This window comes from Hippopotamus amphibius, chromosome 3 (assembly GCF_030028045.1).
Source record: "Hippopotamus amphibius kiboko isolate mHipAmp2 chromosome 3, mHipAmp2.hap2, whole genome shotgun sequence".
Taxonomy (NCBI): Eukaryota; Metazoa; Chordata; class Mammalia; order Artiodactyla; family Hippopotamidae; genus Hippopotamus; species Hippopotamus amphibius.
The window spans coordinates 146109934-146123496 of NC_080188.1; the positions used below are offsets into that span (position 1 = coordinate 146109934).

Sequence of the window (13563 nt, forward strand, 5' to 3'; positions counted from 1 at the left end):
ATAGAAGAAAAAAAAGAGTAGTGTTTAGAACCTTGGAATTATAAATAGTGTTCTTTGAGTTGGAATGTCAGAATTGTAGAGCAGCTTTAAAGCAATGATTCAGAAACCTTGATTCCAGGTTTTGTTTCAGAATCACTTGGAAATCTGTATAAGGCTGTGCATGGCAAGTTGGGGGATCCAGTGCTTTAGAATAACTAATCTAGAATAGTGAGCATGGACTTTGGAGATTTATTAGACATATTGAACATTTCTAGATCTATTTCCTAAGTATATGTCTTTGAGCAGGTTGGCTACGCTTTCTAATTCTATTTGTCACATAAGTTATAAAGTCAATATAAAGATGAAATAAAATATTATATGCAAGGCACTTCTTACAGTGCCTTAACTCATAAGGAAATTTCATTCAGTAAGTAGTAACTGCTCCTACTGTTATTAATATTAGATGAGGAAACAGAATAGGTCAGTATCTGCTTATCACCTGTGGGTGCACGATAATATATATTATAAGGGAATTAATGAGGTTAAAAGGCTAGTTCAAAAGATGAAACTGAAAATATAACTCTGATTTTGAATTACAATATTGTTTTCTCTGTATTTAGCTTCCATGCTCTTTGGTAATTTGCTTAAGATGATAAAAAGTAAACAGCCTCAGGCATTTTGCTGGCTAGACTACATTGTTCTCTGAAACCTGACCTTCACTGACTGACTTGCTGATGACCAAACTTGAAGCTTCTTCAGTGTTTATCTGACTGTCCTTTGATATCTATATTTCTCATGATGGGATCCTTGTCCTCAAATCTTTTCTGCCTCTGATAGTTGAGATCATTACTTTTAAGAGTTTGGTGCTTATTGTTTTGATAATAATAATTAACATTAAATCTAAATATCCTTGATGTTGCCCTTATTGCAGAGGGAAGTGGAACTCTGATTGCTTGATGATTGATGGAATGGTTTCTCAGTTAGGAGATCGAGTAGAGAAGTTGTGGAAACGGGATGAAGGAGGCACAGGAAAATATCCTCCTCCTAGTCTACATGTAGGTTTGCAATAACATGATATCATTTAGTCTCCAAAGTTGGGGTGGGAGAGGAGGCATGCTTAGCTGGATTTTTCATACCTGGCACAAGCTTGGGAATAACAAGGAGCATAAATGAACGAATATGTAAAATGCACTGAATTTTTTTTTAATAGGCATTACTTGACATATACCTACTAGACAGTGTCACCGAAGCAAGCAAGCATTCTGTTGTATCCTTTAAAATTGCATTAAATAATTCATATATTAAATCATACAATGTCAGAGTAGTAGGAACCTTATGCATCTAATCCAGTCTCACATTTGAATTTGTTTTAAAGGAAGGATTCTTAATCCAGGACCTGTTGGTGGGGTTCAGGTGGGCTATGGTTAACCTTGAATCTATGCAAAATTTTGTTTTAAGTTTATTTTTCTAGGGATAGGATCATGGCTTTCATCAGACTCTCAAATATGTTCAAGATACTCCCAAAGTTAAGGACAGCTGCTCTAAAACATTGCTAGCAAGTGGTCATTCTCTGAGGTTAATTTATGTGCTGAATTATGAATGCATAAATCACCTAGCCATTGTTTGAGCCTGAGGTCTCTTAAGTAAGATTTTTGTACTTATTTCAGTTCCTTAGTCAAAATGCATAGTTTTATTCATAATTTATAAAATAAATAATGTGTTTGCTTAAGCTGCCAGGTTTTGCTGGATAACTGGAATTTTGTCTGTAGCTTTCTTAAATTTGCTAAGCTAACTTGATGAAGAAAGTATGCATTAGTTCATCTCCTTTGTGATGGTACTTATTATTGAGAATGAATGAAGTTGGTTGTACCCACATTTAATAAAACTGTACTTCCATAGCTGGACATCCATAGTGGCTTTCTAAACACTTGAAGTGTCTTAAGCCTTTTTTCTGATATATTCTATTGCTGTCTATTGCAAATATATATGTAGTTTTTGTTTATTGTCCTTAATTCTCTTTTTTAAAGACTATTTATTTACTACTTGATATTATGTATTCCTTTCCAAACAAAACGGATACTTCCATTGAATCATTTCCAACTGCCTTTGCCATTTCTTGGGGCCAGGTTAAACTTATTCAAGGGTTTTGGCTGATAGATCATAATGACTATGCGGTAAGTCTGTAGTTCACTTATGATTTAGAATTTTAGAAAAAATACATAACTTGATTTAAATTTGATATTAAAGATATGACACAGTCTACTTCTAGAGGTAATTTAAGGATTTAGTTTAATCAGTACCTTCCCCAGGCACCATCTTAGGTGGTAAGAATATACAAAGATAAAATAGTTCAGAACACCAGCTTCCTTACTGTCTAAAGAAGAAATGAAACAAACAAATAACTACTAATAGTGCAAATATAGTGATTGTTATGTTAAAGATATGTTTGTTGTGTTGGGTGAACCAGAGAAGGCAGAATTTGGCATTGGTGTATGAAATTGGTGATGGAAAGATTTTATATACTAGCTTAACAGGGTCTCAAAAGTATGAGGCTTTTGATAAGATTTTTATTTAAAATAAAATGTATCAGTACTGTAGATTAAAGTAGATATTTTCAGATATATTTAAATTGGTTTTATCTTGATTTTTGTAGCTTTAGTATATTGTCTGTCTTTTTTTCCCCCCCTAAATACAAAGCATTATATTTGTATTTACCAATTTTCATGTCATTTTTGCAGAGTGGTTTGGATCTTCTGTTTCACCCAGCTACTGCAAAACCTGTGTCATGGCAACATTCGAAGATTATTGAAGCCTTCATAAGTCAGGGTGAGCACAGACAAGCCCTCAGATATATTCAAACAATGAAGCCAACAGTGTCCAGTGGTAGTGATGTTATCCTTCACCTCACCGTTTTGCTTTTTAATAGGTAAGTACCTATTTTGAAAGTACAGTCAAACTCTTGGTCATGTGTAAATAAAGTAGAATTGATGAAATAGTAGCAATATATATTTTGATTTGGTTGCATTACACAGTATTCTCATGTTCTTCATCTTTCATCATTAAGAAATATGTAAAGCACCTTTCATCTAGACTAAAATGAGTAAAAGGGGAAATCAAACTGAGGTTTGAAAAATTATGTTTCTACTTGACAGTTGTCTAGTGTGCACAATTGAGGTTTGATTATGCTGGAAAAGATCGTTTGTTCATTGTGTGGTTTTAATCCTTGTGTGTCTTTAATGATGTGCAATAACTTTTACTGTCAACATGCTAGTTTAGCCTTTCATTAATTGAAATGATTTTCTTACTGCTTTTCCTGGCATCAGGCCTTTCTGCCATAGGAAGCAGGAAAGTAGTGAGAATTTGAGACTTGCTTATTTTAAAATTTTTGTTAAGTGTTGGCCCAAAATGGAGCATCAGTTTCTTGAAGTTGGAGATAACTATGTCGTCTCCTGCTATGGGAGAAACTGAGAAAAAACATTTGTGTTTTGCTTTCAGACATGCTCACTGTTATTAGATTAATATTTGATAAGTCATAAATAAATTAATCTTACTCTTATTAGTATGTCTGCTTAACTGGGAGTGGATATCATACTTTAAAGTGGAAAACTTAAAACATATATCCATGGGCTGGGGAAGAGGGGCAAGAATATGACTTTTTGATTTTGAATAGTAAGATATTTACATGCTTTTTTCTAAAGATACAAAAGGATACACAGTGAATTCCCAGCCTCCTAAGCTTTCTCCCACTAACCAATGTTAATAATTTCTAGTGTAGTCTTCCTAAGATCCTGACACTAAGCAAATGCGCATATATGTCATCACCACCCCTCTCCCCGGTTTTAAAAAAATACAAACAGCATACTGTACATCCTTCTGCAGTATACTTTTAAAGCTGATTTAGTTTGAAATTTATGTCATAATAGTACATAAAGAGCTTCCTTATTTTAATCATTGCGTGATAGTTTATTTAACTGGTTTCCCTTAGTGAACATTTAGGTGGTTTTAATGTTTTGCCATTTTAAACATTGCTGTGTATGAGTAACCACCTATTTTCCACAAGTGCAAATTTATTTTGTAAGGTAAAATCCTGAAAGTGGAATTACTGGGTTAAAAGGATATTTTCAGTTGTAATTTTGATGATGGCATGTTGCCTTCCATGAATGCTGTGCCAGTTTAACCCCCATCACCTTATGCTACACCATTTAGTTGGGCATTCATCCATCTGATAGGTGAAAATGGTAATATTAATATGATTGTTCTCACCATAATAATCGAATGCATGTTTTCATAAAGAGCTATTTTATGAAGTCAGAATGACCAATATTTTTATGACTTTTGTGTCTCTTCCTCTTCAGTATTATTATTTAATCCTCTCACTGTTTCTATTACCATTTTATGTTTTTAGTTTTATCATTTAAATCTTTGATGCATCTGAAATTTATTTTGGTATAAGCATTTTATAAGAAGATTCTAGAATACACAAAAAGTAGAATAGTACAATGAAGAGTCCATACACCCATCTTAAATAAAATTGAACAGATTCAAGGTTTTATTATACCCACTTCATTTATTTCTTTATATTAAAGTTAATGGTGAGATGTTCATTCATCCTCATTATTTTTCTTTCTGCAAAATTGGTATGCTCATTTTAACATTCCCAGATTTTTGATTTAGTAAAAAAATTACTCCTCTTAGATATTCAGGTTATAACAACCACGCTGTCATGCCTGTCCTGGTAGAAAAAAAAGTGAAAGGCAGTTCCAGATGCAGAGTTTTAGGGACTACCCCTAAATGTTTTATATACTTGGGTAGTTAGTTTTGTAAGTTCTGTGGAACATGTTAAAATATTCTAGTCCCCAAACAATAAAATTAATAGGCCCTGAACTGCCAACAGTGGGATTTGCTTCCCTGAGAAACTTTGTATCTACAAGAAGTCTGGGACAGTGCTGCCAAAATTTCCTCATATGCATTTTCATTACGAATACTTATTGCTGTAACTTTGTTCACATGTTCTGTATTTCTTATGCATGTCAGTTATTTATTTACAAGTCCTTATTTCAGTTTTTATTTCAGTAAAAACCATAAAGCTTTTTAATTAAGGTGCCTATTAAAATCAAATTTAGTGTATATCTTTCAAGACATTTTGTTATCTAAAATACATAAACATTTGTAGGCTTTGTTTATTGGTTAATTTTTAGAAATTATAATTATTATTCATGCTGTTTTAAGCTTATTTCTACTTAATATATCATGAGAAACAATCTCCATTTAATGACCTTTTTGTCCACAGAAAAATGTTTCAGCAGCCCCACGTGGTATCTAAAACTGTCTAATTTGACCCAAGTTCTCCAGTTAGACCTTGCTGTAGATCAGCCACAATCGTCTGTTACTAAGTCCTTTATTTTCCATAAATACAATATGCTGTTTCTGTCTATAGGTCTTTACTCACTTTCTTTTCCACTTTTCTCATGCTGAGTGTCATTTCCTTAATAACTTTGCTTTAATCTTTCAGTTCTGTCCAGACCACGTTAGTTTTTTGTCTTCTCAAACTCTTGGGTATGGATGGTCCCTGACTTAACAATGGTTCGACTTGCAATTTTTCAACTTTAAAATGGTGCAAAGCAATATGTATGTACGAAGTAGAAACTGTACTTTGAATTTTGAATTTTGATCTTTTCCTGAGCTAATGATATGCAGTATGATTCTCTGTAATGATGCTGGGCAGCGACAGCAAGCTGCAGCTCCCAGTCAGCTACGTGATCACGAGGGTGAACAGTGTATACCCTTAAAACCATTCTCTACCCATACAACAGTTCTGTTTTGTTTTTTTGTTTGTTTTGTTTTGTTTTTACTTTCAGTGCAGTATTCAATAAAGTACATCAAATATTCAACATTTTACTATAAATGAAGTCTTTAAAGATGCCTTATCTTCTTGTCGACAACTTCATTATGCAGTGATTAGTATTTAATAAAATTTTAAAGTACTTTTAAATTACATGTACAAAGTATCTTTGGGGTTCTTCAGGTGGATTACTTGTTTTGAACATTTTAAATAGCTTTTATAAAACTAAACTGATAAATATTGATTCCAGGTGCATGGTTGAGGCCTGGAGTTTACTTCGACAGCATTCTAATAGGTTAAATATAGAGGAGTTGCTCAAGCACACATATGAAGTCTGTCAGGAAATGGGCTTAATGGAGGATTTACTGAAACTACCATTCACAGACACTGAACAGGTAATGACTTATCAGTAAAAACTTACATTCAGAAACTCAGGATAAGTTAGTAGCTTACAAATCTATTTTGTTCTTTCTAGGAATGTTTGGTGAGATTTTTACAGTCCAGTACCAGTGTTCGGAATCATGAATTCCTTTTAGTTCACCATTTGCAGCGTGCCAATTACATTCCTGCCTTGAAGCTGAACCAAATTCTGAAGATCAATCTTATGGTACAGTTAAACTTGTTTTATTATGGGGGACAAGAGAGTAGGGAAAACAGGTGACTTTATTATGTAAGAGCTTTTAGTTTGGTAACTACTGAGCTTTGTATAATCTTAAATTTAGAAAATCCTCTTCTTACCTTCTGTAGCGGAATTGAGAAACAGGGTATTGTTATTTATCTAATTCTTTTATATATGCCATTTCTGTTAAGATATCTGCCCACAGTCTTGCCAGACTAACTGCCTCACTCAGGGAAAACAAGAGGAATTGGTAGTGGACAGCAGTAGGAAGTAAATAGTGCAAAAAGCATGGACTTTAGAGGTTGGAGTAATTATTCATTTACTTTGTCTCTTTGGAACACACTCTCTGAACCTTGGTTTCCTTACTTGCAAAGTGACAGTATCTCTTTGTGAGGATGCACAGAGGTGTGTGTGAAGTAACATGTTGCTTAGTAAATGATAACCATGGCTTTTATTAGTTGTGAATAATCAAGGCTGGGAAGCAGAGACTTGGAATTTATTGATGCGTAAAGATTGATAAATCAGTTAGGTGTGTACATGAGGTCCTTGGTTTGGAAGAATGCATATGTAGGAAGGAAGAAGATATTCTTGCGTATTTATAATTATATTTAAATGGTAAATATATAAACATAGCATAACATTTTCGAAGATTAAATTGTTACCAATAATGATATGTTCAATAGAATGATCGTGATCCTCGTTTGCGAGAGAGATCAGTGGCTCGAAATTCTATATTAGACCAGTATGGGAAAATTCTACCTAGAGTCCAGCGAAAATTAGCCATTGAACGAGCTAAGCCTTACCATCTGTCAGCATCGTCCGTTCTTCGAGAAGGTAAGGTTTCATTGAAAAATGTCAAAAGTACTAGGCTAGAAAAGATATTGAATGATTGGTTATCTTCTGAAACCATTGTTATCTTCAATGGCTTTGCTTTGATTCATCACAGTGGTACTTTTCTTTTTACTGACTTATCTACCCTAAGAAATCAAAAGCTTTCTTGGAACTTTTTACAGTTTGTTTAATACAAAGTAACAGAACTCTCTTTATTTCATTTGAAGACTCCTGGCTAAATTTTAGAAAACATGTAGAATAATTATTTTACCATCTTCTAAAAGCACACATTGTTAAATTTCTGCATAAATGTTGCTAAACCAAATATAATTTTAACTACTCTTATGTTGTGTTTTGTTTTCTCCAATCGCTCTTTCATATTAATCTACTATTAAAATTCTGGTGTTAGAGATGAAATTAAATCCTACCTTTTTTAATTTTACAGTTTCTAGACCAAAACCATTATCAGCAGTTCCAAAGCAAGCTGTTACAGGGACTGTGTTAACAAGATCTACATTCATCAATAATGTGTTATCTAAAATTGGAGAGGTCTGGGCAAGTAATGAACCTAAAAGTAGCATCTCTGTCTACAATAGGTATGTTTTCCTTACACCTTTTTTTTTAAAAGAAATTTTATTGAGATACAATTGACATACAGTAAACTGCGTATATTTAAAGTGTACAATTTGATTTTTTTTTTCTTATTATTCCTTACACCTTTTATAGTCATGCTACTTGTTACCCTTTCCTGGATATCAGCTGCATTCGTAAACAATCCAGCCTTAGAGCTTATTAGTGTATGTAAAGAGGAAAAACTCTTTTCATGTTGTCTACTTTTCTTGCAAGAAGAATGTTCTTTGTTTTTAAATATAAAACCAATTATGTTCATTGTTATTTGTAAATAAGCAGAAATGTACAAAGTAAAAAAAAGAAAGCCCCCTTCTCCCATCTAATCTCACCTTCTTATAGCATTTGTAATTTAATCCTCCTTGTGATACATAATCAAAAATTAAATTTTTATTTTCTTTGTAGTCCTAAAATAGAGGAACCATCTCCTGTAGTATATTCTCTCCCAGATCCAGAGCTGCCTGAAGCATTTGTTGGAACACCGATTTCAAAAGCATCACAAAAAATTTCTAGGTAAGAATTTATTAAATCAATTTTAAAAGACAGTGTTAGACAAGAATTACACTGTGATATAATATTTGTCTTTAACTTACTTCACTTAGTATGGTATTCTCTAGGTCCATCCATGTTGCTGCAAATGGCAATAGTTCTGTTTTTATGACTAATTCCATTGTATATGTATACCATGTCTTCTTAAACCAATTGATGGGCACTTGGGTTGTTTCCATGTCTTGGCTGTTGTAAATAGTGCTGTTATGAACATTTGGGGTGCATGTATCTTTTCAAATTTTCTTCTTTTCTGGATATATGCCCAGGAATGGGATTGCTGGATCATATAGTAGTTCTATTTTTAGTTTTTTAAGGAACTCCATACTGTTTTCCACAGTGGCTGCACCAGTTTACATTCCTACCAAACAGTGTAGGAAGGAGGGTTCCTTTTTCTCCCCACCCTGTCCAGCATTTATTATTTGTAGACTTTTTGATGGTGGCCATTCTGACCAGTGTGGGGTGAAACGCTTAATAATTACACTGTGATTTTTAAATTACCTTTAAAATTTTCAAAATTTTGTTTTAAATTCTTAAATGAGTTTTTAATACTTGCTTTAAAAAAATAATTTGGGCAGTATTATAGTAATTTTAAGAAATTTTACATCAGCTGATAGTCTGCTTAGAATTTTTGCTTAATGATTTCAGACTGCATAGAGAAAAGAAGCAAACTTCGTTTTATTAAAATCATTAGCAAAATAAACTGTTAACTTGCTTTCTTTAATCTCATTGTTGATTGACCCATGAATGAAGATTATTTTTATAAATCCGAACTAAGCTTGGTTGGCTTCTTAAAGCTTGTTCCCGTGTAACGGAGCCTAATAAAATGTCTTAAGTGGCTTTAGATGCAATAATACTTTTATTTCTTAACCTATGGTATCAGAAAAGTGACAGTTAAATTGAAATTTTGCACCCAAGAGGAAATTGTGATTGTGTTTATTTTAAGAATATTGGGGAGTTGAGAGGTGTTCATAATCATCAACAGCAGAGAACAAACAAGTGTCTCTTAATGTATTGATTCTCTCTTTAATAATATGACCATAATGTTGGAAATTTTTGATTGTTTACATTTTATCAATGACAGAATGACAATTTTATGGGAATAAAGTTATCTGAATTTGTGAAACTAAGAATAAAGTACTTAGAGTAAGTTAATAACTTAAAAACAATTAGGGCCAAAGCTGTTTGTAGTGTATATTATAATGGACATGTATTCAAATCGTGAGAGGATTTTCCCTTTTTTTGGATTAGATTTTATTAGATTGAGGTTCTTTTCCTTTAATTACCCTCAGGAAATGGCAAGAAGATTGCTTTAAATATAAGTCATTATCACTGACATTGTTTTCCTACCAATAGTTTTGATATTTTTCTCACAAGTCACTTTTTCTCGGTTCCTTTTCCTTTGTACTTTAATAGATCTGGGGTTCAAGAAAGGAGCGATAGTAAAAGTGTTAAGGCTCTCTCTACTAATGCCCTAAGGACCATTATGAGAATCCTTTAAAGCCAGTATTAACTCATATGGAATAGAGCTGATTGAGGGGTGAATACTTACCTTTTATAAAAATCATTCCCTTTCCTAATTCTGTGTTTTTTAAATTGGGTTTGCATTAGTGGGTAGTAAATAAAATTGAATGGATCGTGACTAACATAACTTTCAATGAAATAGAATAGAAATAGATATATCAATGGGCAGTGAATATAGTAAAGCTAAGTGCTGTTTTATGTAATTCACGTTTTGTGTATGTGTATAATCTAAAATGCATTATTTATTTGGATCATGGTCAAAAAGTTGTTGAGGAAATATAAAACCTAATGTGATATTTAACACTTTCTTCAGAAAAATAGAATCAAAAATTTTTTCTTGATATCTTTTTAAGTATAACTTAAATATATTGTCTTGTTAGTGTAAGAATTGCTTTTACTCAGTAGATATACCATTTGTTGCACAGACCTTGCTTTTGAGAAGCAATCATTCATAAATAGGCGCCTTAAACATAAATGTTAGCACAGTGCAAGGCATTTAACAATACATCTGTTTGGGATAGTTCAGTTATAAAAGTGAGCAAACAGTTTACAGAATTTGAATGCAGATGAAGTAGAGAGGGAAAGAAGAGTCAGAAGACAATAGATAAAGAAATGTCTATTTCTTCTGATTGAACCTGATTTGAATATTCTTGGTTTGGTAGAAATCTTAAAGCTGAGCTTGGTACAGAATAACAGATACGCAGACCCTGTAATTACAGGAAGAAAATGTTTCCTGTAAATGTTTCCCTACCATAGAATAGGTTGAATCTTGAAGGACCCGTGATTTCTGTTGGTCTGCCATCTCTCGTTGCAGAAGTCTTGCCTGAACTTAAAAGGGTAGAATGACAAGGCATAGCAACCAGAAATTTTTATTTCTGGGCACCCATGTACTTTTCTGGTTATTCTCAGTTGAGTCACATAGGCATCTTCAGGAAGTAAAAAGGTAGTGTTTTTACTGCTAGAAAATGTAGCCATAAAACAGACTATTAGGAAATTGGGAAAGAAGGAGTGACCTTATGTGTGTAAATGGTCCATAAGAAATTGTGACCTGAAAATTTCATTTAAAGTTTATATTATTTATGTGTAAATTAGGTTTTTAAGCTGTTTGGACTGTGCTTGCTTAATATGTCATCAATGAGATCATTTTTACCATTTGATATGCTAAAAATGTCCAGGACACTATATAAAACCATTTAGTAGAATCCTGGGATCCTCTTTTGCCACTAACCTCATTAATTTGAGAAAATTAATGTTTTTTTTGGTTGGTAAGTTTAGTCTTCATTGTGATCAGAACCATAAAGGTAGATAAACCAGTATTCATTATGTACATCGCATGTAGTTGAAAGGAATTTTTATGTTGATGAAAGTGAATTGTAGCAAATGGATTGCTAGGGAAGCAGTGCTCTGTTTTCTTGAGTGTTTAAATCATTAGGAGTTCATCTTCATTTGGAAATAAATGCCGGGCACATAGTAGGGGCTCAGTAAATATTGGTAAAGGGAGGGAGGAGGGCTAGAATTCCTTTTGAGGGTTGTGGGGGATGATCAAATTGTTATCTAGAATTCATAATTCTCTTTTTTGCTGCTGAATTAGTTTTGATTTTTGGAACTAAGGCTGGCATTACAGTAATATAGTTGTCAGAATTTATATTTTCATATGGTTATATTTACCAGTGAATATAGAAGTCTGCGTGATTAAATGGGATACTGATTCTTTTGTTTCTTCAGTATAACTCAAGTATGTTACCAGGATTTTCCTATTTATATGTATGCTCTGATTACAGACTGTTGGATTTGGTGGTTCATCCTGTTCCCCAGCCTTCTCAGTGTTTGGGATTTATTCAGCAAAGCCCTACAAGATCTTCTTTGTCCCTGGCATCGACTTCATTACCAGTAAGTTCACAATTAAAAGGATCACATCAGAATACTTCCAGGGCTTCAGAATTACTTCTACTTGAAACTCCTCTTGTAGTTAAGGTAAGTATTACATATCTAGCATTCATAGGGAAGCTAGGAAGTTCTTACTTTTCGAGTAGCGGAGAGAAATAAGCTTATTTATAATTGATATCTCTGGGTAATGGGGGCTTTAAGCTTTTATTTTCCTTTTTCCTTTTCTGTGGATACATTTCCAAAATGCTTTTTATATTTTCATAAATAGGCTTTACTAAATTTACCCTTCGTGCATAACTGGCAATATACTCAAGGTTAACAGTTATGCTCTGAAAGTAATGCAAGGCTCTGTGGTTACAAATTGGTCTTTTTCCTTTAAAAAATGCTTTCATGTTCTTGGGTTTTTTTTTTTTTTTTTAATTCAATTTCTGATATCATTGTGCTGTTATTTCTTTCCTTTATCAAATGCTTTTTAGTTCTTAATATTTTTTTAAAAATTTAATTTAAAATTCTGGCTCCTTCATTAAAATTATAAACTGTTATTACTCTTTCCTAGTATCAGTAGGGAATTGCTTTTACCTTGCCCTCTCTGATAAATTATTAGCTGAGAAACCACGAAACGAAACTTGTGATGACTGGTAACAGTGGACTTGTACTCTCCCACTGTCAAAATGTTTCACGTATGTTATCCCCATACTCGTTGTTCAGTGTTCTGGATTGAGTCCCAGAAGCTTTCTTTCTTTCTTTTTTTTTCCCCTTAATTGTTTCTGGATATCCAGCATTTAAAGTGAAGCCAGGGAATTCTTATTTTTCAAGTTGGATAAAAGATACTTTAATAAATGCTAGTCCTAAAATAGTTACTAGAGGAAAGTTGAAAAGAAGGTTTCTAAGATCATTAAGTTCCTGACATTTAATATGCAGTGTAGTATTTCTAACTTTTTTTGTTCTGTAGAAAAACATTTGCATTTTATATTCTCTACGGCTAAATTCAAGTGAAATTAAATGAGGGAATAATTTTGTACTTGCTACCAAAAAGAATCTAGGAAAAAAAGAATCTATATTCTTATATCTAATGGAATTTAATAATCTAATAGGATCCAATAATCTGTTTACTGGTCCTTTAGAGGAAAGGTTAAGTGAAAGAATTGTCAATATTTCTACTAACTAATTCCCAAGCTAATTATTTGTATTCAGTATAGTAAATGGTCAGAATTCTTTTTTATAAATTTATTTATTTGCTCCATTGGGTCTTAGTTGTGGCATGTGGGATCTTTTGTTGTGGTGTACTGACTTCTCTCTAGTTGTGGCATGTGGGCTCTGTAGCTAGGGCACAGCACGCAGGCTTAGTTGCCCCAAGGCATGTGGGATCTTAGTTCCCCGATCAGGGATCGAACCTGTGCCCGTCCCCTGCACTGCAAGACGGATTCTTAACCACTGGACCACCAGGGAAGTCCACGTCAGAATTCCTATAAGTAATTCAGTTACTGTTGGATTCATGTGATGAAATTATACTTTTTCTAAAACATTCTTAAAGTCAGTCTTATTAATTTAGATTAGCTTGCTATAATTAACCTAGGTTCTGTTAATCACACACTATCTCTTTAACTTAAGTATTTTAAGCAGTGGTTAAATAATTTATCTTATTTATCTCAGTACTTTTTTTTAGTTGAACTTAAATCTGGGAATAACCAAGGTCTTTAGAATGATT

At 33.1% G+C, this 13563-nt stretch overlaps 1 protein-coding gene across 6 annotated transcripts in view; it reads left to right on the forward strand.

Moving 5' to 3' along the window:
- Window positions 1-13563, forward strand: part of AHCTF1 (AT-hook containing transcription factor 1) — a 77744-nt gene that overhangs the window by 43143 nt on the left and 21038 nt on the right. For 5 of the 6 annotated variants that reach the window (XM_057728973.1, XM_057728972.1, XM_057728977.1 and 2 more), the window contains 10 exons: window positions 911-1034; window positions 1190-1246; window positions 2007-2153; window positions 2718-2905; window positions 6072-6216; window positions 6297-6428; window positions 7124-7274; window positions 7717-7867; window positions 8304-8411; window positions 11750-11942. In XM_057728973.1, the coding sequence (XP_057584956.1) occupies window positions 911-1034; window positions 1190-1246; window positions 2007-2153; window positions 2718-2905; window positions 6072-6216; window positions 6297-6428; window positions 7124-7274; window positions 7717-7867; window positions 8304-8411; window positions 11750-11942 (1396 nt within the window). The remainder of the gene's footprint in view (window positions 1-910; window positions 1035-1189; window positions 1247-2006; window positions 2154-2717; window positions 2906-6071; window positions 6217-6296; window positions 6429-7123; window positions 7275-7716; window positions 7868-8303; window positions 8412-11749; window positions 11943-13563) is intronic. The other variant, XM_057728976.1, reaches the window with a different exon arrangement.